The sequence below is a fragment of the Entelurus aequoreus genome, linkage group LG18 (genome assembly GCF_033978785.1).
Source record: "Entelurus aequoreus isolate RoL-2023_Sb linkage group LG18, RoL_Eaeq_v1.1, whole genome shotgun sequence".
In the NCBI taxonomy this organism is placed as follows: domain Eukaryota; kingdom Metazoa; phylum Chordata; class Actinopteri; order Syngnathiformes; family Syngnathidae; genus Entelurus; species Entelurus aequoreus.
In genome coordinates, this window is record NC_084748.1 from 29,151,026 (window position 1) to 29,178,557 (window position 27,532).

Genomic DNA, 27,532 nt, shown 5'->3' on the forward strand with positions numbered 1-27,532 from the left:
CTGTTTTTATCATCTCAGAAATATTTCTAAAGTGAGACATTTGTTGTCAAAATTGGATCTGGAAATGACCATTCACGCGTTCATATCGTCTCGTATTGACTATTGCAATTCTCTTTTCACTCTCTTCAACAAGTCAACGCTAGAGAGACTTCAGACTGTACAAAATACACCCAGAACGGCCCATATCACCCCCGATTTAGCCCGTCTTCATTGGCTTCCAGTTAAATTCCGCATTGAGTTTAAGATTTTAGTCCTGACATTCCGTGCAATGCATGGTTGGGCCCCTCAGTACATCACTGACTTGTTATGCCCTGACTCTTCATGGCGCAGCCTCCGGTCTTCAGGCCAGGGTCTTCTAAAGATCCCAAAAACTTGTTTTAAAACCTGTGGCATTCCAGAATATAGCTCCCAGACTCTGGAACAATTTGCACCAGTCCTTCTGTGATCTTGACTGTGTTGAAACTTTTAAGAAACATTTGAAAACTTCTCTTTTTAGTCAAGCTTTTAATTAATGCACCTTTTAACTATCATTTTTAATCCACTTTGTATCCTTTTTATGATGTTGCCCCTGTTGTTTTAAATTGTGATTTTATCTGTGAAAAGTGCTTTATAAATAAAGTGTACTTACTTACTATGTTTAATATATTTGGCTACTGTAACAACTCAGTAACACTGTGTTTGAATATTTAATTAGGTGATTCTTTGGCATACCACTAGATGAAGGCCGCGTACCCACACTTTGAGAATCACTGCTCTATATGAATAAATAATAATAATAAGTAGCCATTTAAACAAATCCAAATTGCGTCATACAGACTCGGTGCAAGGTCTTGTCATTGTATCTTGCAAATCTGTTTTAGCCTCACTGCTGATGAAAGGAGTCACTTACAAAGCAAGCATTAATATGAATTAATTAATCAAATCACTAATATGACTTAACAGGACTTGAATAGCCCTTCCCTTTAAACCCCTTAGCTGTGTCAAGCTGTGTTCAGTTTCTCTCAGATGTTTTGGTTCAGGCTTGGGTCACCCAGATGGGACATATTTGTCTATTACATAAATCTAAAGCCCACATATAGGATTACTTGAGCGATATGTTTTATGTTTTATGTTGGTAGGAATAAATGCAACAGGTGAGGAAAGTAAAATAGAAGGTCAGGTAAAAGATCCCCTCCTCCAGCAGCATCACTGTACCTCCAGCAACTAAAGAGCCAGGTGGGCTATTTTTTTCTAGTTTGTTTTGGACAGGTCACTTAAGGACACACGGTTGAACCAGGTAATGCTGCCAAATATGCAATTCTAATTTTAGCATTGTGCACAATCATGCTGTTATGAAAAACAGGTTTTATGTGCAACATTCAAGAATGTTTTTTTATGATTCTAAACATATCAGTAATTCCATGAGTGGCAACGGTAATCACAGGTTTTTAAAATGTTCATTTCAGATGTGGCTTATAATAGATGTAATACCAAAAAAAAAGTCCAGAAAAAACGGGTTATCTTGTATTTTTGGGGAAATGTATACATGTAAATCAACAGGTGGTGCCCAACTAATTTTTCAAAAAAGTGTCCCAATGGTTGTTAGCAGGCTAGCAACAGAAGCGTTCAAATGCTACTTTTAAGATAATGGTCAAGCAGCTACAAAGTATGATCTGCTAGCGATATTGAAAATATGATTTCATGGAAATTATTTTCTCAGGGCATTTAATTGATGGCAAATGGACAGTTCAGTGTGTCTTTAAAGACAAACAGGCTCCATCAGTTCTTGTTCATCGACTTAGATGTTAGATCTAGTCCATCTAGTCCGCTTATGACCAACGACCAATCTAAAACAGACGAAGTCTGATCGTCTTTTAAGACACACTCAACTGTCCAGGTGCGATCAAATGAATGCCCTGAGAAGAAAAATTAATTGAAAAATAAAAAAAACCTCTCTAAAATGATCCTTTCAATTTCAGTGAAATAGCAAGTACTGTAGCAGATCATATTTTGTACCTGCTCGACAATTATCTTAAAATCAGCATCATAAACTGATGAGAGGTGAAACATATTCTCCGACAAACTGAACGGTCCAGTTGCGATCGATTGAAGGCTCTGAGAATCGAATGTCCTGGATGAATGAAAACATCCAAAGACAAATTCATGTTGTCTCAAATGTATTTGTCTATAAATTGTAAAGGGAGGCATTGTCTTATATTTGGGGTCGTTTAATACGCAGGTCAGTTTGGTATTGGTGAGGTACAACCCTTGTTTCACCCAGTGTGAAGGTCAGACGTTGGTGAAGCACTATTTACCTTTCCCACTAGAGGGCAGAATAACGGAAAAAGATCAAAAATGTTCAGTCATGGAATAAAAGCTGCATTATGTGAAGTGAAGTGAAGTGAATTATATTTATGTAGCGCTTTTTCTCTAGTGACTCAAAGCGCTTTACATAGTGAAACCCAATATCTAAGTTACATGTAAACCACTGTGGGTGGCACTTGGAGCTCGGTTGGTATATACACATATATTGTGGTTGGTATAGACACATTATCTTAGCTGAGCTAAGATTATGTGGTACTTCAATGACGTATAGAGGCCAATGCCTTTACCAGAAGTGAGACGAGGGGGCGTAACTTCCTGTCGCGCTTCTTTCCGTACTTCTAAAAAAAAAAAAAAAAAAATCAAGTCATGCACCCTTTAGGGGTAAATCAAAAATAAATCCAACTCCAAAAAATATTTCTGTCCTTTATATATAAAAAAAAACAGGTTAAGATCACAGACATTGTTACAAAATGTATATAATTTACTATACAGGTGTTATGACACATTTACAAAATTAATTAAAGTACAAAAAAAGGCAACAAACATTTGTACAAGAGTGTGACACCAAACATGAGATAATAGGAATGGAATCCATTGACAACATTGTGCTTCTGCTGCTGTGCTTTGCAGCCAGACTGGTGTTCAACACTCATGCATTTTCCACTTGGCACACGATAACTGTCAAAACTTTCAAAACTTTGGTTTTGCGTCTACCCCCCACTGAAGGTTGCTGTGCCACAGTATGTACCACAGCTCTTTCCTGTTGACTATCTCCCTTTCTGCATCGCCGTTAAGTACACTATATGGGCCTTCGATCCAGCGAAATTCATGTGTTTATAGATTAACAAGTGTGTGCATTTTAATTTTGTTAAAGATGAAACCACACAAATTGCGTGAGTCTGAATGTGGTGTCTACACTTGCCGCTCATTAATTTTTAATCAATCCAGGCTTGGGTATAAACCACAGAACCACAGGAGTGCATTTCAGTGCAAATCAGTTGACAAGAGTTGGCTGGTTGACTTTTAATAAGTAGCCTTTTTGTCCAGGGTTGTTACCAATTATCCTCGGGGCAATGAAATAATCACAACTGGACGATAAGGTAGTCTTGTAAGACAATTTGAACAGTCTATTTGCGATGGATTCAATGCCCTTAGAATACCTAATGTAATAAGAATATTTACAGTCACTGCATAAAGAAACCTTTGTACTAAAACTAACTAGCTTTGTGTGTGGGATGCTTCTTGACCCAATGTGGCTGTTCTTGTTCAAAAACCCATGCCACCTTGAACGCATCAGTTAGAAGGAGCCACGCTAACAACAATTGCGAGTAACAGAGGTTTCCTGAGTGTACCTCTGAAGGTACTGAGAGGATGGTGGAGTACAATGCTGAAACATCCAGAGCTAAGACTCAGCAACGGGGTAAGCTAATGTCTGCATTTCCTTCTTGGTTTAGCGACTAGGGGATTGTTTTTGCCAGTAAAAAAAGCATCAACAGTGAGTAGATCCCAGTTGTCCTACAAGAGGCGTGCTACATATTCTCAGTTAAGTGCGACCCAAGCCGACAGTCCTTAGGGCTTAAAGAGTTTAGGATAAAGGGCCTTGATGGGAGATTGGGTTGTGGCGCCATTCCCAGAAGAGATTGTCGTCTCTACCCCTGCCTCCAACTTCTGCGAGGGCACCTCTGTCTTACTGAAGCTACACTCCAGGAATGGCATGCCGATCTTCTTCACCTGGCCATCTCTGGTCATGAGACACGGCCGGCAGAGCAATCTCAGAATGGCTCTACGCATGTCCTTGCTGGTCAGGGTGTAGATGATGGGGTTGAGGAGCGAGTTGACCATGGCCACCCCCAGGAAGTAGTCTGCCTTGAAGAGGAGGTGGCAACTGTGCGTTGGGCAGAAGAAATCCATGAGGAGGAGGAGGAAGAGGGGGAGCCAACAGGCGATGAAGACACCCAGAACGATGGTGACCGTCTTGAGGAGAGCGATGTACTTCTGGGATTTCCTGGCTAAGCCTTTTCTCATGCTGCTGGACAAGCCCAGCCGCTGGCGTTGCGTATTTATGCGGACGATGCGGAAAACCCGGGCGTAAAGGACCACAATGGCGAGGAGAACGGCGCTGAACACAGACACGCAGCACAGGATGTAGCTCTTGGCGTAGAGTGGAAGCACGGTGGAGCACTGGTCAAGCCTGTGGATGCAGTTCCATCCCAGGATTGGGAGGACGCCCAAAAAGCCAGCGAGAGCCCAACTTGCACAGATCAACGCCAACATCCGTCCCCGCTTTGCACTGTGGTATGGCCTCATGGTCACCATGGTCACATGCCGTTCGATGGCAATAGCCAGGAGACTGATGATAGAGGCAGCCAGAGTGATGAAAACTCCTCCCTCTCGGAGGAACCACAGCACCGGCGTCAGCTGCAAAGTCTTTGGCCCGGACATGACAATGTTTGCCATGTATGTAATCCCTGCTAGGAGATCAGAGAGAGTCAGGTTTCCTAGGAGATAATACATGGGCAAGTGGAACTTCTTGTTCTTCCAGATAGCAAGGAGAACCACGGCGTTCTCCAGGACGATGAGCAGACACACTACCAGGAAGGCGATGCCTTCGGGTCGGAGGCCGTCACGGTAGCGGTCCCGCTGCAGCTTGCCGGTGTAGTTGTAATGCTCCACGATGACTGCATTGTCTTGGTACCGCCAGAAGAACTGAAGATAGCCATAAGAGGATAGCGGTGTCGAGGAGGGGTGCATTGTGGACGTAGTCCAAACGTGAGCAGAACTTGAAGCCTCCATGCTCGACGGTACTTTAATGGCTATAAAGTCATTTTATTTGAAGCGTGGAAACATAAATTAAAAGATAAACGAGATCCAAGTGTCACCAGAAGAGGGGGATCTTGAGCTCTGTGTGCCTTTGCCACTGCAGGGGACAAAAAGGTAAACATTGTAACTGTGTGGGCAATTTGCAATAAACTACTAAATTAAACAAATTACGAATACATACATATTGTAATATAAGATATTCAAGATATCTAGAATTAGTTTCAGAAAACAGAGGCAAAAAAACCTACAAAGGCTTTCCAAGGCTGAAATATATACATTAGATTTATACAAACATTATTGATCCACAAGGGAAGTTGTTCCACACAGTAGCTCAGTTTCAAAGGATGCAAAGGGTAAGGATGGAAAGGATAATGCAGGTATTAAGTAGACTAAAAATGTACCACATGAGTATGTCTGCTTTATGCTCCTTATATGGAATGTCTTCTTATATGGTTATTATTTTTGTTTGTATTTCCAGGTTAAAGTGACAGCTCTCTGGGTCACGCTGATGTCTAACTAATATTTGTGTCTAAAACGTACATCATTTTAGACGCCATGTGCAGCCCATTTGGAAGAAATACAGCTGACTTTGCCTCCATTACTGCGGCGGATGAGAGGTGTGTTTGAAGTATCACACACACTGTAAATGTGCTTCAACCATCAACGTTAACCACCATATGCAAACCATTATGTTGAGGATTGGGCTTCAGTTGTGATAGCAGTTAAAGTCAAGTCATTCAGGGGTTAATTAGAGCTGCATTCCTCCAATATTTCCCTTTGTGGCATTTTCTTGAAGGCATATGTTAACATTTCCTGTGTGGGAATGTATTTAACACACTGAATATATACTATAAAGAGAAATTAGGAATTTAATGGACTTAACCTGCTCATTGTAAAGTTTTTTTTCCAAACGACACCAACAGTGATAATTATCAGTTGTCATTGATATTGCACATACAGTTTTTGTGCTTTCTTTTACAGAAAAAAAAAAGTTATTTTTTTAATTACACAAAACACAACACAGGTTCTTTTCATGTCTTTTAGTGGAAGTTAATATAAATGAAAACAATCAATGGTTTCTATGAATGTACATAGTGCACAAAATTCAAAACATGAAGTTCTTGTGAGTATAAGAAAATGATAGAAAATGATAATTACCTTTTGCCTCTATCTGGAACTTTAGCAGCCTTCCCGAGAGTAGAATCCAGACTTGAGCAGCCAGTGACTAAAATCAAACTGACAAGGCTCTATGATGGAAAGTAGGACCTCAGTTGAAACATGCAGCAGGCTGGAGGGGCTGGTCTGGAGCTCTCTCTCGCCCCTCCCCCAGCCTCACCTCTCTCTCTCTCTCTCTTTATCAGATTATGAGGAACGGATACAAACATGATCAAAAACCTGGTAAAACTGACATCAATCATTCCATCCTCGACCTCTGTCAAGGTAACGCTATTTGGATAGACTTTATTTATACCACAATGGAGAACTTAAGTGGCTGCAGTGCCGCTTCAAAAACACATGAGAGAATCATTAAAGAGCACACAGCTGCTGCAACCAACTGCCACTCCAGCGGTGCCATTTCTACATACAGCCCCAAAAAGTATTATTATAACCACATAGACAATCTTGCTGGTTGATCTCGCGAGATCAGTGAGGTTTTAAAAGATTAACTTCGGGTGTGTTTTGGGGGTTTTCTGTCCTGACTGCTCACAACAAATTGGCTTATCATAGAAAAAGAAAAATTGAATGTAGACTCTAGCGTTATTCCGATACCAATATGTTGGTTCCGGTACCGGTTCCAAAATGTTTTTCAATACTTTTCATATTAAAGGGCACCACAAATTTTTAGTTTATTTTAACAGAAAATCTTTACTATTAAACACATGTTTCTTATTGCAATCAAAGAACAATTTTGGCATTGAATAACATAGTAAGTCAGCAAACGGGTTTCAAAGGCTCCTAATTTGGCTGCTGACGTATGCAGTCACATATCGTGCCATTTCCCATGGTGTTATTTTGTCAGAAATTATGAGGGACAAGTGGTAGAAAATGGATGGATGGATGGATTATTAATCTACTTGTTCATTTATTGTTAATATCTGGCAACTCTGTGTTTTAACATGTTATATCTACACTTCTGTTAAAATGTAATAATCACTTATTCTTCTGTTGTTTGGAAGTTTCGGGTAATACCATAAATTTGGGTATCAAGTAGTGGCTGGATCATACATTGGTCATAATTAAACATATCCTATATCCAGAGACAAGGATTTTATGAAAATAAAGAAATATAGATGCGATTACTGTAGTATCGACTAGAAACGGCTCTTGTACTTGGTATTGTTACAGTCAATATTCATATAGATCCACTCATTTGTTTACATTCAGGAGCGATAGCTATTGTATCCTCCTATGGTGTGTAGTGAAGAATGTTTAGCTATTCCTCGTCCTGCAGGGATGATACTTTGTAAGAATCATGATCTTTTATTGCCATGGACGCGAGGATTAGTGATTTAGAACTAGCCAAAACACTGCGGAGAGATGTTAGCCGCTAAAGCTAGCTAGGTTTTTCTGTGTTTAAAAAGCTCCACCTTTATCGTTAGTTTTAAAGCCAAAATACATCCATTTTCGCCCTTCTGTCTTCACACTGTTTCTGCTTGCAATTGTTGTGTGTGCGTGTGTGTTGAGTAACATGCGCAAGCAATGTCACCATGGTGCGGCATTATGTCGATTAAAAACAAAAAGTACCTTTTTTAGTTCATTAGTACCGTGGTACCAGTTACCGTACAACCCTATTACACTCTAGGGATGTCTTCTACTCAGGATTTTCATAGTCGAATCGGATTTGTTCGATTTTGCCTATAGTCTATTATCACAAACTTATTTTAAGAGCTAACCATACTAATAAACAGATCTAATTTGCGACTTTTCACCAAATAATAATTCTAAAACACTCAGATAAACCAAAAAAACACGGCTGATATTGAATGGTATATTTACGTCCTCAGGTCGTCCATTGAGTAAACTTTGTAACAAACAGAAGTAAACATCACTGACAAAAACAAAACCTACTTGGTGGAGGTAACTATTGACGGACAGCAGCTCTGCTTTGATTAGTGAGACACAACAGTTCAATTTGCGTGTCAAAGTTCTCATTATGTCACCACACGTTGGTGAGCTGATAGCAATAAGTAAGTGGAAACTGCACTAATCCATACAACGCAAACAGGATGTGATGTCCTGCAACGTTTGCTAACACCCTGGAAAAATCTGAGATATCGGTTGAAAACAATTAAAACAATTACAAAGCAAAAAAATTATTGTGAACAATTGGCAAAATTCCCCAAAAAGTGCAGTTTCCCTTTAATTCCAAAATTGTTCTTCGATTGCAATAAGAAATGTTTAATGTATGATCATTGTTTTTGTTAAAATAAAACCAATAATGACAATTACGGAAACGTAGCGAAAAGTATCGCAAGGTATCGAAAAAACATTTTAGACTTAGACTTAGACTTCCTTTTATCGTCATTCAAATTTAAACTTTACAGTACATATAAGAACGACATTTCGTTGCATTAGCTCATTGTTGTGCAGGATAAAAGAGCAATAAGGTGAAGATATAAATAAATAGATTACTGTACAGATAAATATATTGCACTTTTTCATATGCATCCACGTTTATGGATGTATGTTATATTGTCTTTATATTCCAGCGAGTTAATCCGTTTTTTGGGGGGGGGGGGCGGGGGGGGGGGATGCGTTCAAGAGTCTTATGGCCTGAGGGAAGAAGCTGTTACAGAACCTGGAGGTTCTGCTACGGAGTCTGCGGAACCTCTTTCTAGAGTCCAGCAGCGAAAACAGTCCTTGGTGAGGGTGGGAGGAGTCGCTGCAGATTTTCTGAGCCCTGGTCAGGCAGCGGCTTTTTGAGATTTCCTTTTGGTACCGGTATAATATTGGTATCGGGACAACACTAATGTTACATATTTTAGAAAATAAAACTCCACTTCCGCCTGTGATCCCATGCTTGATAGAGTTCTGAAGGCATCTTAATTCCTAGAGTCTAATGGCAGGACTTGATCGTGTCTTAACACGCTCCTGCAGTTGCATGGGGGATTGTCCCCTGCAGGGCCTGCGCAATGTTAGGATGTGTTAAAAGCCACAAATAAAGCTTTTATTAGTTTGTGTACATTTCAAAGAGCAGGCACTGTGCACTGTACGGACATACCTACTGTGGGAACATTTAAATCACCGTTAATGGATCCATTACTTAAGTATGTGCAAGCTCCTCTGCTTTCCCACCCTCTGTGTTTTGACAGTAGGAGATCCTGCTCTTTATCCTCTCAAACGCTCCATTGAGTCGGACTAATCAAACAAGAGGAGTCCTGCCAATAAACCTTTAGTGTGTGTGTGTTTTAGGGTCACCTGTCTGAACAATAACAATGCTTCCTGTCATCATATTTATTTCTACTGCCGCACGTGTTTTTCATCCATTTTAAGAGTGTGTAAGTGTGTGTGTGTGTGTGAGAGACAGGGGAGGGCCAACATTTCATGCTCTTGATAGTGTCAGATGAGTGGGTTTGTTGACATACTCAGTCGCTGAATCAACAGACGTAAACGTCACTCAGCACAGACGACTAAGGGAAAATGTCAGGAGGCCCTGCTTTTTTTTTGTATAGTAACACATATTGGCATGACTTCTAGGGTTTTTGTTGTAAAAAAAAAATAAAATAATGGAATACGCAGAAGGCTGCTCTACTGTACAGTGCAAACAGTTCAAATGTCAATGAGGTTGGTGAAGCTCAACGATCTATGGCAGGGATATCAAACATGCGATCCGGCCCGCGAACAGGTTCAATCTGGCCCGCGGGATGAGTTTGCTAAGTGTAAAATTGAGCAGTATTTTTAAATTAAAGAAACTGCTGTTCTAAAAGTGTCCATTGGATGTCACAATAGCAATTATGTTAGGCAAGCAAATAGTTTATACCGGGGCGAGCAGGTATAGCAAGCAAGAGGTAAAACAAACAGGAGTAAAATAAACATTTGGTAACCTAACTTAAAATGCTGCGTGAGGCACTGCACATTGATATAGTTCTGTGAAAATTATTTTCTTCTGTGCAAATTTAAAGGAAGTCAACAATGGAAATGACAATTGAGGTAGTTGATACATAGAAGCATTTTTATTTATGCTTCATTTTGTTTTTGTTGGGCAGTGACTTAAAGTTTAATTGGTTTGTAGAAACACTGAGATTAAGTCTAATTTCATTGTGTTCTTCATGGTGTTTTTGAAACTGCACCAATTTTTTGCCTCGGGATTTCCTACTAAGTTGAAGATTTTTGTCAAGAAGATTATTTGTGATATGTACATTTTCAGAATGTGCTTGTTTTATTTTGGGCCAAAGGAAAACAAAGAAAACAATCTGAAGTTGTCGTAGTTGTATTTTGAAGTTACTTTGCCATGATTTTACCCGTCCGGCCCACGTGGGAATAGATTTTCTTCCATGTGGCCCCTGAGCTAAAATGAGTTTGACACCCCTGATCTATGGTAACATAATATAAACAATATTTGTCAATTGAGCTCTCTATGATTCCAACAATTTTTTTTTATATATTATTAACTAAAAATCATAGAATTTCACATTTCCTAATCAAATACAGGGCAGAAACCCAGCAATGCTTAGTAACATTTGTTAGGTCATTTTTTGATGAATCGTACTTGGGGTGAGAAAAAAACAACAGTCTAAGCATGGGCCCCTGGAGAGGGGGTCCAGACTGAGGCCAAGGGGAAAAAAACCTCATAGCCATAGCACACATAAACATGCGTGTAAGAGGGAAACATCAAAGAACACAAAGGACATTAAAGACATTAAAAGAGCAAGCCGATGCAACCAACCACAAAAGTAAAACAACAACAACAAAAAACAACAACATATAGACTGTGGTGGCCTCTGCGATGTTCCACGCCATAGTCTGCTGGGGTGGGGGCAACATGGCCAGAGACAGGAGCAGACCCAACAAAGCAACCAAGAGAGCCAACTCCACCCTCGGTCGCCCACCAACTCTCGGCCAGTGTCCAGTCCGCATTGATGCAAGGATACGTCCAAGAAGACCGAGGTGTCCGATACCTGCTCATCCAGCCAAGACACTGTGAAGCTTGTCTGTCCTGGCACTCAGCGCCAGCTCCACAGCCCTGTCTCTTCATCCGCATCTCCTCCAGTCTCTCCAAACGGACTCTGGTATGGCAGAGACCCAGCAGCTGGTCTCCATGGCCAAAAGGCTCCCGGGAGGCAGATCCAGAAGTTCACAAAAAAAAGCACCACAGAAGTCACAAAAGTGCCACACCTTGTCACACAGTCCCAAAGGGTCCCCAACCAAAAGGCAAAAAAAAAAACACATGAAAAAAAGAGGGAAACATCAGGAACACAAAAGGATGACAGAAGAGCACAGAGCTCCTGCCACCAGCAGCCACTACAGTGGCGCCATCTTGGAAAGGAAACATGTTGCAGTAAATTGTGGATGTTTTTTTTAAATATTCTATGCTAACATAAGTGGCTGTAAAATGTGCATCTTTTCTAGTACATGGTGCAGTATGGTCTCTGTCTCACATACACACAGTTCCATTATAAAATAGCGCCATTTACTTAGTACTCGAATAGTTTTTCCCAGTATACTCCCCTACTCTCGTAATTATTTGGATGGCTACTTTTTACTTTTACTTGAGTCATGTTATTTCCTTGAGTCCAATGTTTGGCTTCTCTACCTACTTCTGCAGAAACCTGAGACAGGACCGTGGGAGCCCAGACTTTTCTCTGATTGCGCAAAAATGTAGAAACCTTCTACAGCCTCTGCTTTTTATTAAATGTAGTAAATGTGACATATTGTTCTTGCTAATTTTAATAGCAAAATAAAATGTAATCAATTGTCATGCGGTAAGGCGAACACTTTCCATCCAGCACTTCCAATCAGGGGCCCAAGATTTTGACGGTGGAAAGCAATGTTGGTGTTCATAGCTGTCAGTCATAAATAGCTCTGCTTCGTGTAGCAGTTATGTGATCTCTCTCTTGGCTGCATTGTTTTTCGTCTACTGCTCCGAGCTGGGCAAAAACCCAGGTCGCCGGTGTGAGAGGCAAGCGTGCTGACTGCTGACCTAAAAGCACAGGATATCTCCCGGATTGCCAGCACTGTTCTTGAAGTTGGCTGCCCTCTGTTACATTTGCATAGACGTGCATGCGCCCGTCACAAAGGAGACTTATTCATGAGACCTGCTCAGTGGCCTTGTGGTTAGAGTGTCCGCCCTGAGACTGGAAGGTTGTGACTTCAAACCCCGGCCGAGTCATACCAAAGACTAGGGCTGTGAATCTTTGGGTGTCCCACGATTCGATTCAATATCGATTCTTGGGGTCACGATTAGATTCAAAATCGATTTTTTTTCAATTCAACACGATTCTCGATTCAAAAACGATTTGTTCCCGATTCAAAATGATTTTTTATTCATTCAATAGATAGGATTTCAGCAGGATCTACCCCAGTCTGCTGACATGCAAGCAGAGTAGTAGATTTTTGTAAAAAGCTTTTATAATTGTAAAGGACAATGTTTTATCAACTGATTGCAATAATGTAAATTTGTTTTAACTATTAAATGAACCAAAAATATGACTTATTTTATCTTTGTGAAAATATTGGACACAGTGTGTTGTCAGGCTTATGAGATGTGATGCAAGTGTAAGCCACTGTGACACTATTGTTCATTTATTTTTATTTTTATAAATGTCTAATGATAATGTCAATAAGGGGATTTTTAATCACTGCTGTGTTGAAATTGTAACTAATACTGATACTGTTGTTGATAATATTCTTTTTTTTCCCACTACTTTTGGTTTGTTCTGTGTTGTGTTTGTGTCTCCTCTCAGTTGCTCTGTTTATTGCAGTTCTGAGTGTTGCTGGGTCGGGTTTGGTTTTAGAATTGGATTGCATTGTTATGGTATTGCTGTGTATTGTTTTGTTGGATTGATGAATTAAAAAAAATAAATAATTAAAAATAATAATTTAAAAAAAATAAAATAAAAATTAATTTAAAAAAAAAGAGAATTGATTCTGAATCGCACAACGTGAAAATCGCGATTCGAATTTGAATCGATTTTTTCCCACACCTCTACCATAGACTATAAAAATGGGACCCATTGCCTCGCTCAGGGGTTGGAATTGGGGGTTGGATCACCAAATGATTACCGAGCACGGGCACTGCTGCTGCTCACTGCTGCCCTCACCTCCCAGGGGGTGAACATGGGGATGGGTCAAATGCAGAGGATAATTTCACCACACCTAGTGTGTGTGTGACTATCGTTGGGACTTTAACTTTAATGAACAAAATTATTTCAAAAATGGATGATATTTTTGCATTGTTGCTGCCCCTCAGCCTCTTCCTAGGTTAAGGCGGTCCTGGGCGGGGCAGTGCGTGAACTGGCAGGTGCTTGTCGCTGACATCTTTCTACAGAGTGGTAAAGCTGCGAAGATGTCAGGAACTCGCAGGGCTGCGGTATTTGTGACCCCAAGATGCAGGAACCAGGAGGACGAGGAGCAGGTAAGATGATTTTAATATGATTAACAGAGGAGGAAGCAGTCTTTCATGTAACGGTTCACAAGCATAAATCTTCTCCTCAAGAGCTGAAGAACACGCGAGGCAGGCATAAAATAAAAGCATGCTGATTAGCACCAGGTGTGGACCGGCTCCCAATCAACAGCAGGTGAGAGTAAAACAGCGCTCATGAAGAAAATGGAAGTCATAATAAGAGCACTGGTAGGAAATAAACACAAAACAAGGAAGAACAAACAGAAATTAAGTGACAAATCGTCACAGGACAGACTTTTAAAACTAAAAAAAGAGTAAGGGGGACCTTTTTTCTGGGGAATGATAAGCACATAGACTTCTTGTAAAAATAATGTTAGGACCACAAAAGGTTTTCAGTTTTATTGTTATCCTCGTAATAAGAAAACTGTATTAACGTTTATTAGAGCATGATTTGTTTAAACAAAAAGTAAGTCAGTACCTCCCCACCTATGAACTTCACTTTAAAGGCAAATATACCTTAAAACTTTAGTCAAATTACAACATCTATGACAGGGGTCACCAACGCGGTGCCCGCGGGCACCAGGTCGCCCGTAAGGACCAGATGAGTCGCCCGCGGGCCTGTTGTAAAAAAAAAAAAAAAAAAAAATTTTTTTTTTTTTTAAATTAATTCTACATAGAAAAAACACAATATACACTTTCAATCAGTGCATCAACCCAAACACCCCCCCCCCCCCATGCACACTCATTCACACCCACTCACACAAAAGGGGTTATTTTTTTCTGCTACCAATATTCTGGTTCCCACAACATAGACAACACATCTGCAAGGGACACAGTCCCTGAAGCACACATGATTGTATAGGCTGCTGGTCCATTAACATTTTCATTAATTACTATTTTTTATGTCATTATTTTTATATTGTTTTACTTTCTTTTTTATCCAAGAAAATGTTTTTTATTTATTTATCTTATTTTATTTTATTTTTAAAAAAAGGGCCTTATCTTCAACAGACCAGGTTGTCAATGAAATTAGATTTGTTTAAAGGTTTTTTTTAAACCAGGCCCAGTCCAGATAATGTCCAAGTCGGACTCAGCAACACACACCTTCATTCATGTACACAGAAAAAAATTAGGGAACACAACAGATTGCATATAATTTATAAACAAAATTACATTTTCAAAATAAGCATTTATGTACAGTCCAGATTATGTCCAGGTCACTCAAATTAGGGAACACAACAACAGATATCATATAATCTATAAACAGAATTATACTTTCAAAATAAGCCTTTGAGGACTTCTCATCTTTTTTTAAATGTTTTTTGGCATCATTATCGTTATCAACCATGTAACTTTCTAAAGTTTGAAAATACTGAATAAATGTTTTAAAGAAAGTAATACTAAGTGAATATCTGTTTTTGGCCTTAAAAATAAACATTTTACCGAGTACTATAATTAAATTGACTAAATCATGATTGTCAATGAACTCTCCTAAAATAACAGAAACCACATTAAACTTCATAAACAAACCAATCCTTAAACACATTTTTTCAACTTCCACCCAAAACAAAGACACAATATGACAATACCAAAACAAATGCAGGGTGGATTCAGGCTCCTGACAACAAAATCGGCAATCATCTGACTCTGTCATATTCTAAAAATTTAACATTTTCCCTGTGGGTAATAAGTTATAAATAATTTTAATTTGAAAATAACGATTTTGCACATTGATAGTGGTTTTATAGATTAGTTTGAATATGGCATCCCATGGCAACGGGCAGTCAAAAAAGTCCTCCCATTTTCCATTTGTGTTGTATGAGGCAGCCTTCAAAGATTTCTTTATTAAATAAAAATTATGTATTTTTCTATTTATTTTAGTTCCTTTTTGCCAATTAGAATTTCTTATTAGAGGTTTACAAACTAATAATTTAGTAGTTCCATAATTAATTATTTGTTTCCATCTTTTCCCAATTACTCCAGTTAGTTGATAGAATGAAAAGCTTGAGCAAGCATCACCATACATAGCTCTAAATTCATCATACTTCATAATTTTACCATTCTCATTGATAATATCATTGACAAAAATGATTCCTCTTTCAAACACATTTTTCCAAAAGAAAGGCTTTCCATCTATTACAATATTAGAGTTCATCCATATTAACTGCTGCAAAATATCGTCTCTTTTTTCTGGCACATAAAATTGAAAACACCACTGTGAGTGGATTGTTTCCTTTATGAACCCCGCCATGTTTCCCAGCAGACTCTCTGGGAGGGGATCACTTGTAAAAAAGGATACAATTTCTTTTGATACAGTACATGTTTTTTGTCCAACAGGACATTTGTGTACCACTCAATGTTTAAATACATCTTTGGAACAATTGATGCTTTTAAAGACAGACACATAGCTTCAAGGTTGAGAAGTTTCAGGCCCCCATATTCATACTCTTTGTACAAAACCTTTCTTTTAATCTTTTCTGGTTTGCCGTTCCAGACAAAATCGAAGACCCTCCGCTCATAAATCTTAAAAAAGTTTTGTGATGGAGCTGGTAATGACAAAAACAAATAAATAAATTGAGGAATAATTAACGAGTTGGCAATAGACATTTTACCATACAAGGTTAGGGATTTCCCTTTCCATAATTGCATAATTTTATCCAGCTTTCTTAGTCGATTATCATAATTTACTGAGCCTAGATCTTCCAGATTTTCTGGGACAACAACACCAAGTATGTTAACTGGTCCATCTGTCCACAAAACAGGCACTTTGCATTCCATTCGAAAGGACGTTCCCTTTAGATTTCCGATCCTTAACATTTTACATTTATCATAATTAAGCTTAAGGCCAGATTGCTGTGAAAATATGTCCAAAAGATTAAGAAGGTTCCGCAAACAATGAGGAAAAATCTTATCTTTGTGAATCAGCCTTTTCTTACATGAACTTCATCAAGAACAAACACAGAACACGCCTCACTGATGCACATCTGCAAGACTCACTCACAGTTGCAGTGTCAAGTTACACACCAGAGTACAACACACTAGTTAACAGCATGCAATGCCAGGCTTCCCACCAACTGACAAAGAAACAGATAACAGATTTGGTGTCCAGTTCAAAGTGTGACATGATTTAAAAATTTGAGAGTTTACTTTTGTATTTTACATGAGTTATTATTTGTACAATCATGGTGCAAAGTAATTCATGATTTGTTAAAAAAATGTTAGTGGTTAGCTAGTTAAAATGGGATATTGTGATTTCACAAGACTGTCTTAGAAGTGATCATTTGAAAATGTTCAATTTGAAAAATGTGCACTTAGAGAAAATATAAAAATAAAGTGTTGCATATTGATATTTATCTGTTTCTATATATATTTATTGTGAGAAATCATTAAGATGATCAGTGTTTCCACAAAGATAAATATAATTAATTATTAATAATAACAGAGTTAAAGGTAAATTGAGCAAATTGGCTACTTCTGGCAATTTATTTAAGTGTGTATCTAACTGGTAGCCCTTCGCAGTAATCAGTACCCAAGAAGTAGCCATTGGTTTCAAAAAGGTTGGTGACCCCTGATCTATGACCTTTAGAAAGTTTAGATTGTTAAGGCTGTGTTTGCATGCCATTGCATCCAGTAAAAAGACTTAAGGTTTCTGGTGTAAAAAAAAATGTCTACGCCGGCTTTGTTTTTTTTAACGTTAAACATCGCACAACACGCCTCGCTGTCTGCAGGACCTGCTGCAGGAGGGGAGGAGGCCTGTCAGGAGGTCTTTAGAGAGTAATATCCTGTCGGGGGTGAACTCCGAGTCCTCACATCAAAGAGGTCCGTCTGACACATCAGTAGGAGTAGTCTAAGAGTCAGAACTGTGTGTAACCCTGCACAGCAAGGACACTCTGTCCTCTTTTATCACATCATGTTCATTCTTTGTTTTGTTTTTTACAACAATTACTCACAAAATGAATAAACAAATCAAAATATATTTGCATATCCAAGCATTTTTTTCGGCTTCCCTTATGAGAGAAGTCTAGTTTTGACTTAAATTCCATCCATCCATCCATTTTCTACCGCTTATTCCCTTCGGGGTCGCGGGGGGCGCTGGAGCCTATCTCAGCTACAATCGGGCGGAAGGCGGGGTACACCCTGGACAAGTCGCCACCTCATTGACTTAAATTTTTAACCAAATATTGCATAAACCTTATAGACAAAATTCTGGTACGAATCTAACAGATAAAGTACAACTTTCCGCTCCTATTTGGTGTTGTTGGTTATATTTTAATGTGTTTGAATGACATAGCATGTGCTAGGCCTTCTGGGTAATATCATACATAAACACTGAACAACACAACGGCGTCCTGACTTCTGAGTTTACATGCACTTAAATACTTATTTATCCTTTATTTATGCAGGGTAGGGCAAATAGGAACAGATTTGCACTTGCAGAATAGCAGAGAAGCATGTAAGACATGTTGATGTGTGATGATAATCTTTCATCGTCTCTCATTTACCAAAAACAAAAATTAGAGCTAAAGATCACTCTCAACAGTTCACAAATACCCTGTACATGCGGGCGTAAACGTGTTGGAACATAAATGAATGTTTAAGATGGACAAACACGTTGCAAGCGTAAAACATATGTCTGCAACTTGTGGACAACAAAACAGACAGCGTAAAATGGTAAATACTTGTATAACAGACACTATTTCCACATTCACACACACATTGACACACTGATGGCGGGAGCTGCCATGCAAGGCGCTAACCACGACCCATCAGGAGCAAGGGAGAAGTGTCTTGCTCAAGGACACAACGGACGTGATGGGGAAGCCGGGGATCGAACCAGGAACCCTCAGGTTGCTGGCACAGCCACTCTCCCATTTTTTTCGTAATATAAATGTTCTATTATTCGTTGCAATTAATTACAACAGCGCAGTCATTTGACGATGAGCTCTGAGTACTGCCATCTACAGTCTGTGAGGTATAAAATGAGTAAAACATCAATACAGTGTTTGTTTTCCAATTTCTGTTGCAATCATTTTCTTTTTAAGGCTAATGTTACAATAGGAACACTTAAAACACTGATAGCGAATTCATCAAATCACAAGAAGATTCAAATACAAAATACTGTAGGCCTCAAAACTGCAACTTTTGCTGTGACTTTCTGAAAAAGATGCCGCACAAAATCACAAAAAACAGACTGTGAAATCCTGGAGGAACTGGTTAGTCCCCTAAAAATGTGGACTAAATTTAGTGGTGGTTCGGCAATAAACACCCTAAAGCAGTGATTCTCAAACTGTGGCACGTGAACCACTAGTGGTATGCGGGCTCCATCTAGTGGTACGCCAAAGTACAGTGTTTTATTTTCCTATATTCAAACACAGTGTTACTGTTCAAACTGTGTGTAATGTTGCAGTGGCCAAAAATATCAAATACACTTGTTATATAAAACTGCTTTGTTTTTAATAAATACTTGGGTCTACCACGCTACTGTATTTAAACGTTGGTCATTATGGTGGTACTTGGAGAGCCAAGTGTTTTCTGAGGTGGTACTTGGTGAAAAAAGTTTGAGAACCCCTACCGTAGAGTAACAGTGGGTGATTTGTAACGCGGATTGAGCTGTATGAGAAATTTCACACCAATCCAACACGTAAGGCAGGGCTATTCAACGAGCGGCCCGGGTGCCAAGTCCGGCCAGGAATGACCCCATACTGGCCCCAAAAGTTCAATTCAAAACATTTTTGCAGCTAATTCCTAAAAACACCAGAATCGGTGGTTGTATAGAGGAACTTGGACCACTCTAAACACATTGGCAGATCCTTGTATTGACATTGTATTAACCTTGCTCGCCAACATAGAACATTGGGGTCCAAACTTGGGATTTACATAACAGAGGTGTTCTTCAAGGCACCCCTTTAGAGGGGAACTGCACTTTTTTTGGGGAATTTTTCCTATCGTTCACAATCATTATGAAAGACATGACGATGGATGGATTTTTTCAATGCATTCTAAATATTAATTACATGCAATCTAAAGTAAGCTTATAATGGAGCGTATGGAAGCCCTTCTATTGTGCCTATAAAGCCCCTAAAAAAACATCTAAAAATCTCCATTGAGGTTTTTTAAACATGGTGTAAATATGTATCTGTATGTAGTAACAGGCACATTTATAATAACATTTAATATTTACATATTTTGATTATTTCAAAGCTTACGCGGCGCATTAATTTAAAAAACGCATCACAACGTTTGCTTTTTTTTTCTTCATCACTGGTTACTGCTCACTGCAGACTTCATGAGAGCCTACAAACACAATAAAACATCACTTAATGTACAATGTCTGCTGTCATTAGGATGCCTTTGTGCCTACCTTTCTGCTTTGATGTTCATATATTCCCATTTAGGTGAAGAATGACTCATAATCCTCACAAAGAAACTGTCTTTCTCGCCAGTTCCAGATCCTAAATGGCTGCCATAGTGTCCCAACTTGTCAGATTACCTACACAAACCTCTTCTGTGCAGGTGAGATGCATGGATCGTGATCTACAATAAATTTACAGGCAGCAAGCAATCGAGGAAGCAGAAGACTACTCAATGATGTAAACATAGAGACACACATGGCGCCGCTATAAATAGTTTGTCTGCGTATATTAACAATATGACTTGGTTAATATTCAAGTCACGAAATGTAAATGGAGTATTGTTGGCGGTTTTTGTTATTTATCAGATTTTATGGGTGAAATAGTGGAGCTCCCATTGGCTCCGCTGTAAGCAGACTTTTATTTACGTTTATTTAATATTTAGAATGCCGTCATGTCTTTCATAATGATTGTGAAAAAGTGCCGTTCCTCTTTAAGTCCTCTCCTTTTTGGCAGTTTTTTTTTGCAATGCGATTTACAGTATGTAAATAAGTTGTTGCTAGCTTGTTTACTTCAGATGCAGTCAGTAGTCATTTGTTAAATGTCTTCTGTTATACTAGTGGTGCTCCTCAAGGTTCCATTGTAGGTCCTCTCTTTTTCATCATTAGTGCTATTCAACTGGTTGCCTGTGTGTTCAGTTCCAAAAACTTGCGAGAGACTCACATTTCTGCAAAAGGTCCTTGTGACAGACTCTGACCGTCGTCCGGGTTCGCAGGACCATCAAGGAAGGACATACTTGAGCAGAGTTGACTTACCTTTTATTTTTCAATAAATCAAGTCTTTTGCGAGTTGCTTTTCAGCTCCTCTTCACCTGCATGCTTTTCAGCCGCGTGTGTCGCCGTCTTCCTCGCGCTCTCTTTCGTTCTCGCTCCGCATCCGTCTCTCTCTGGTTCCTGTTTCTCTCTCCGTCTCTCTCCCCGACGTTTACGTCTCCCGCCCTTTTATACAGTGCGAGAGGATAATTATATTGTCTGCAGCTGCGCGATCCACGCACCTTGTCCTGATTGCGGCGTCGCTTCTGGCGAGCCCCGCCTCGCTGCTCGCTTGTCGTCCCCGCCTCCTCGCCGCCATCTTGGAGCGGGCTCCGGTGTGCCCTGCCTCCTTGTTGGACTGATGGCCGCGCTTCCTCGCCGCCATCTTGGAGTCGGTCCCGGCGGGACACGCCTCGCTGTCGGTCCGCCGGCCCTGCCTCCCCACAGTCCATATAAACATCAGAGCGATCAATCAATCAATTAAAGTGTATTTATATAGCCCTTACTCACAAGTGATTAAGATTAGGATCGCTCCTGTAACTCTGACAAAAATAAATAGACCGAAATCAAATGTCTGTTGTAAAGGACACTGGTTCTACGGAATATACAAAATAAGACTTATAGTGAATGGGGATGTCCGGACCCCAGGGTCCTTAGCTTCCTGGAAATGTGGCCCCCAAAACAATCTAGTTGAATATCCCTGACGTACTGTAATGTCAAACATAGGGGTTTAATAACATCGCCATCATGAGGTTTATTTGTCCGAAAAAAACAGCCGAGTCTAGGGGTGTATGTTTTGACAAATTTTCATCCTTTTATGTGCGGAGATTCAGGAGTAGAATATTTATCTTACACAGACAAATACACATGGATGAAGTTTTTATTTTGTATTTGTTAAGTTAAAAAGTTAAAGTACCAATGATTGTCACACACACACTAGGTGTGGCGAAATTATTCTCTGCATTTGGCCCATCACCCTTGATCACCCCCTGGGAGGTGAGGGGAGCTGTGGGCAGCAGCGGTGGCCACGCCCGGGAATCATTTTTGGTGATTTAACCCCCAATTCCAACCCTTGATGCTGAGTGCCAAGCAGGGAGGTAATGGGTCCCATTTTTATAGTCTTTGGTATGACTCGGCCGGGGTTTGAACTCACAACCTACCGATCTCAGGGCGGCCACTCTATGCAGTTGGCACCCACTTTGTACTGTGCATTACTGCCACCTACAGGATAGGAGCAGTAGAGTGTTGTCCAGAAGGTCATGATCCTTGAGTGGAAATGAGTCAGATAGACATGTTTACGATTATTTGGCCTTGGGGGAGGTCACATTGCTCCGAAATTCCCCTTTTTCTCACCCTCTTCCCTCATTAAACCTCATGTTTATGTCTTTTCATGCTCTACTTTCTGTATGGAAACACGCTACATCTTGTTTTTGGCCACACACACACTCATACACTCATGATGATGACGTGTGGACGTAATGTTGACCTTGATGGACCAGCCATGGGTCCAACAGGAACCGTTTATTGGGTTTAAGGGTGTATATTTTTACTCCACACCACAGCCGCCATGCAGGATTTTAGCCCTTGTGTTAATATTTCCCTGATATTTGTCAGTGGTGTGTGTGGTGAGGAACGGATGTGAGGAGAACGTATATGCAGAGACCACCTACTGAGGCCAGCTTGGAAATATAGCATGTGTTATTTCACAGCTTGGCCTGTTACTTTTCAGACCTGCCCCACTAAGTACTAGTCAAAAATACACTGTATGGCACATATACTGTAGGAAGTGAAATTGTAACAATTTATGGCAGCTACTTGTTACAAGATGTCAGAGTGTGTCTATTGGAATTTTTTAAGCCAAATGGGCTAAATCTCCCCAAAGTAGGGTTGCATGATATCGACAATGTACGATATAAATTATATCAATTTGGAAGATAGAGCTTAACCCAGTGCTAGTGTGCCGTGGGAGATTATCTAATTTCACCTATTTGGGTGAAAAATATTTTTTGCAAACCAGTAATTATAGTCTGCAAATGATGTGTTGTTGTTGAGTGTCGGTGCTGTCTAGAGCTCGGCAGAGTAACCGTGTAATACTCTTCCATATCAGTAGGTGGCAGCCGGTAGCTAATTGCTTTCTAGATGTCGGAAACAGCGGGAGGCAGCGTGAAGGTAAAAAGGTGTCTGATGATTAAACCAAAAATAAACAAAATGTGAGTGCCCCTAAAAAAAGGCATTGAAGCTTAGGGAAGGCTTTGCAGAACGAAACTAAAACTGAACTGGCTACAAAGTAAACAAAAACAGAATGCTGGAAGACAGCAAAGACTTACTGTGGAGCAAAGATGTACATCCGAACATGACATGGCAATCAACAATGTCCCCACAAAGAAGGATAAAAACAACTGAAATATTTTTGATTGCTGAAACAAAGTAGATGCGGGAAACGTCGCTCAAAGGAAGACATGAAACTGCTACAGGAAAATACCAAAAAAAGAGAAAAAGCCACCAAAATAGGAGCGCAAGACAAGAACTAAAACACTACACACAAGAAAACAGCAAAAAACTCAAAATAAGTCAGGGCGTGATGTGACAGGTGGTGACAGTACACCTACTTTGAGACAAGAGCTATATTGATGCAGGGTTGGTTATGGTTTAAAGTCATATCCAACAATCGCGACAACGACTTTTTACTGTCAACTAAGTTTCGTTTTTTATTGATTTCTGCTGGTGGTGTGCCTCCGGATTTTTTCAACGCACAAAATGTGCCTTGGCTCAAAAAAGGTTAAAAAACACTGGCTTAACCATTTTATCGTAGGAATGTAACGGTTTTAAAATCTCACGGTACGATATTATCATGGTATTAAGGCCACGGTACGATATTATTGTGGTATAGATGGCAGAGGTGGGACCAAGTCATTGCTTTGCAAGTCACGAGTAAGTCTCAAGTCTTTGCCCTCAAGTCTCGAGTCAAGTCCCGAGTCAAGACAGGCAAGTCCCGAGTCAAGTCCAAAGTCAAGACTAGAAAGTCCCAAGTCAAGTCCCAAGTCCTGCATTTTGAGTTTCGAGTCCTTTCAAGTCCTTTTAACCACAGACTAATATTTTTACACAGATTGTGTATGCTTTTAAAACGCTGTATTTATTTATTAAAACAAGTGCATTTGAAATTGCAGGGAAAAAAATAGTGCTGACATTGCAATTCATAATAGCACTACTAACCAGTCGTTTTAATAGTTTAAACACTTTTAAACATTTAACTCATTCCTTTACAGAATAAACACATTTGCAAAAACAAACATTAACATACTATTGGTTGTATTTTATGAAAATAATATAACCACAGAGTTGAGAAGGAGCAAAGATCTTCAATATTTGTATGTGAAAATCACAAAGAAATCTTCCGGGGGAGATGACCCCCCTACAGGGGTTTGGTTTACAAACTTTCAGCCCCACCTAAAACAAAATTCACCAGCCGCCACTGATTATGATGCATTCTCATTTTAGGCAAAATATAAGACAATACTTTCTTAACAGTATAATTGTAACCAGGAATAAGTCTTCAAGTAACAATATTCAAATACTAACATTGTTGGGTAAGACAGCATTTGGTTTTATTCTGAATCCAGTATAACAGATTGGTGGTTTTAGCTGATATAAAGACTTTCCGGTGTTTATATATGTTTATGTTTAAGTATTTGGCAGACGCTTTTATCCAAAGCGACATACATAAAAAATACATATAAAACAATCACTGTAAACATTATCATTTAAGGGAAGAATGTAATAGAAAATATCAATACAAAGTGTCAAGACAGAATAAACTCTCCGCTGCTGCAGTCTATAGGTCCCTATAGATATCTAATGTATTCATACATTGTTTATGTAGGATATACACATGTATATATAACCTAATCATATTGTTTCTTCAACTTAAAAATAGCTGACCGTTTTTTTCCCCCTTCTCTGGGATTATATTCCCAGTTTTGATCTCGGATGTCTGGTCATTTATAGCGTATAAGAATATTATATTACTGTTAAGCAAACTATAAATAATAAAAACGCCAAAGCATGTGTCCGTTATCATAGCTACACGTTTGACAAAAAAAACCGCGTGAAAATCAGTGGTATTCAGTGAGGTAAGATGAATTAAATTCGCTGACAGTTCATTGCTCCTGACAAATGAATTGCACTGAGTGGAGCGGATCACCACTCCAAGATGGCGGTGCCGCGTCTCGTCTGTGCCAATAGGCAGTAGCGCTCCATGCTGCGTACCCTCATAAGATGTCTATGGTTATAACGTTAGCAGTGAGTTTACAGCCTCACTGATTTAACTACACAGCAAATAAAAGTCATGTTACTTAGCCAATAAACGTTATCTTACATTCAAAACTTACCCTTCTTTGTGCAACTTCAAATGTCGAACGAAGTTGGAAGTTGTTGCGTCTCCGTCTGTAATATTCGAACTGCGTGATTTGCATACGGCAATTAATTTTTTGTTGACCAAGTCGTAGTTTTTATACCCGAACGAAACCAACTTTGGCATAATTGTTTCTCACTGCCGCGTTGTTTGACAACTCTTGTTTGGTGGTTGTCCTGCAATTTGATTGGATGAGAGCTGTGTGATGAAAACAACGTAGATATAATTTGATTGGCTATTGTACTGACAGCACATCAGCTGACAAGCAGCACACACGCTTATAGACACAGACGTAGACAATGAAAGATACGGAGCGCTCCCAAATAACTTTTTAAGCTTTGGGTTTTGGGGAAAGTAACAAGTCATGTCAAGTCAAAAGCCTCAAGTCCAAGTGAAGTCACAAGTCATTGATGTTAAAGTCTAAGTCGAGTTGCAAGTCTCTTTACATTTTGTCAAGTCGAGTCTAAAGTCATCAAATTCATGACTCGAGTCTGACTCGAGTCCAAGTCATGTGACTCGAGTCCACACCTCTTATAGATGGTATTCCGACACGTACAACAGCCAAGATGGCTTTGTACAGCAAGCAGCGCGCAAAATATCTGAGTACAAAAGAGGCTTAAATCTACCTGCAAAGAGCAGATACAAGCAAAAAAATCAAACTATGCAATGGAATAGATTCCTATACTTTATCAAAAAAAAGATTTGTTGAGTGATATCAAGAATTATACGTCGGTCGCATTCCCAGACATATCGAAATATTGTGCTCCAGACGCCATTCTACACGACAAAACAGATGGAAACTTGGAAAAGCATGGAGGTCTATAACTTCTTTGTGTGTTGCTGGGTCAAGGAAATTGGTATCAAGACTCTCCCGGATAAATATGTATCGTTTTTGCTCTGGGAAGGTTGCATTTCATGACTTAACTTTGCATCTACTGCCATGTTTGTTGCTGTTGCATGCGCCGTTTACGAGTAGTGTGTTTTTCCCCGTCTTTATGAAAATATAACGATAGATATCAACATTGTGTATGTGCTGAAAGCTTCTTTTATGATTGTTGCCTTTGGTAAAAGCATAGCTCTTTTAGGTTTTGCTCACATTTGGTTTAATTTATTTAGACACGCCGAGTTGGGGCTTTTCGAAACACTCGAAAAAAAACACAAAATATCAAGATAATACTTCATGGGAATAATAACCGTTAAAAGTACCGTATTTTTCAGACTATAAGTCGCAGTTTTTTTCATAATTTGGCCGGGCTCCAGTGCGACTTATATATGTTTTTTTCCTTCTTTATTATGCATTTTCGGCAGGTGGGACTTATACTCCGGTGCGACTTATACTCCGAAAAATACGGTATATCAAACAAACCTTTAAGTAAGTAATCACTGCAAACTCATGCATTCTTCAACTCTGCTCCCTTGTACTGGAGTGTGAGCAGCATGATTTTCTCGTCGTCGATTCCACAAATCCTGCGCTTTCCCGCCCTAATTAACCTCTCGAGGGACTCTGAAATTTTTTTTATTCTTTCCGCGATTTGAACGGTTGGTACAGCCAAAAACAACACAAGCACAGGGCATTTTGTCTTCGTGAAAGGTTAAATGGCGCCTAGTAACCATTGAAAAAAGAGCTAGCTTGACCACCACCAGTATTCATTGGGCAGGACGTGAACCGGACGTGATTGTCAATAATATCCCTCACCCCACACTCACACACAAAAAGACTTAAAAATGTCATAGTGTGTGAAATGAATTTTTAGGATAAACACACTTACTGTAATTGAACACAATCATAATGCTCAATTGTTCAAGGATATATAAATACTAGAGATGTCCGATAATGGCTTTTTTTGCCGATATCCGATATTCTGATAATGTCCAACTCTTAATTACCGATTCCGATATCAACCGATACCGATATATACAGTCGTGGAATTAACACATTATTATGCCTAATTTTGTTGTGACGCCCCGCTGTATGCATTAAACAATGTAACAAGGTTTTCCAAAATAAATCAACTCAAGTTATGGAAAAAAATGCCAACATGGCACTGCCATATTTATTATTGAAGTCACAAAGTGCATTATTTTTTTTAACATGCCTCAAAACAGCAGCTTGGAATTTGGGACATGCTCTCCCTGAGAGAGACTGAGGAGGTTGAGGTGGGCGGGGTTGGGGGGGGGCGGGGTTGAGGTGGGAGGGGGTAAGGGGTAGGGGGTGTGTATATTGTAGCGTCCCGAAAGAGTTAGTGCTGCAAGGGGTTCTGGGTATTTGTTC

General features: G+C 39.6%; 1 protein-coding gene across 3 annotated transcripts in view; it reads right to left on the minus strand.

Annotated features, from left to right (window-relative positions):
* Positions 1-2,750: 2,750 nt before the first annotated feature.
* s1pr5b (sphingosine-1-phosphate receptor 5b) overlaps positions 2,751-27,532 on the minus strand; it is a 138,197-nt gene continuing 113,415 nt past the window's right edge. Inside the window, exons 1-3 of one of the 3 annotated variants that reach the window (XM_062026126.1) lie at positions 8,194-8,295; positions 6,283-6,476; positions 2,751-5,221 (exon numbers count right to left, since the gene is read on the minus strand). In XM_062026126.1, the coding sequence (XP_061882110.1) occupies positions 3,874-5,097 (1,224 nt within the window). In that variant the 5' untranslated portion in view covers positions 5,098-5,221; positions 6,283-6,476; positions 8,194-8,295 and the 3' untranslated portion in view covers positions 2,751-3,873. Of the gene's footprint in view, positions 5,222-6,282; positions 6,662-8,193; positions 8,296-27,532 lie in introns of those variants that run through there. The other 2 variants (XM_062026127.1, XM_062026125.1) reach the window with 2 other exon arrangements.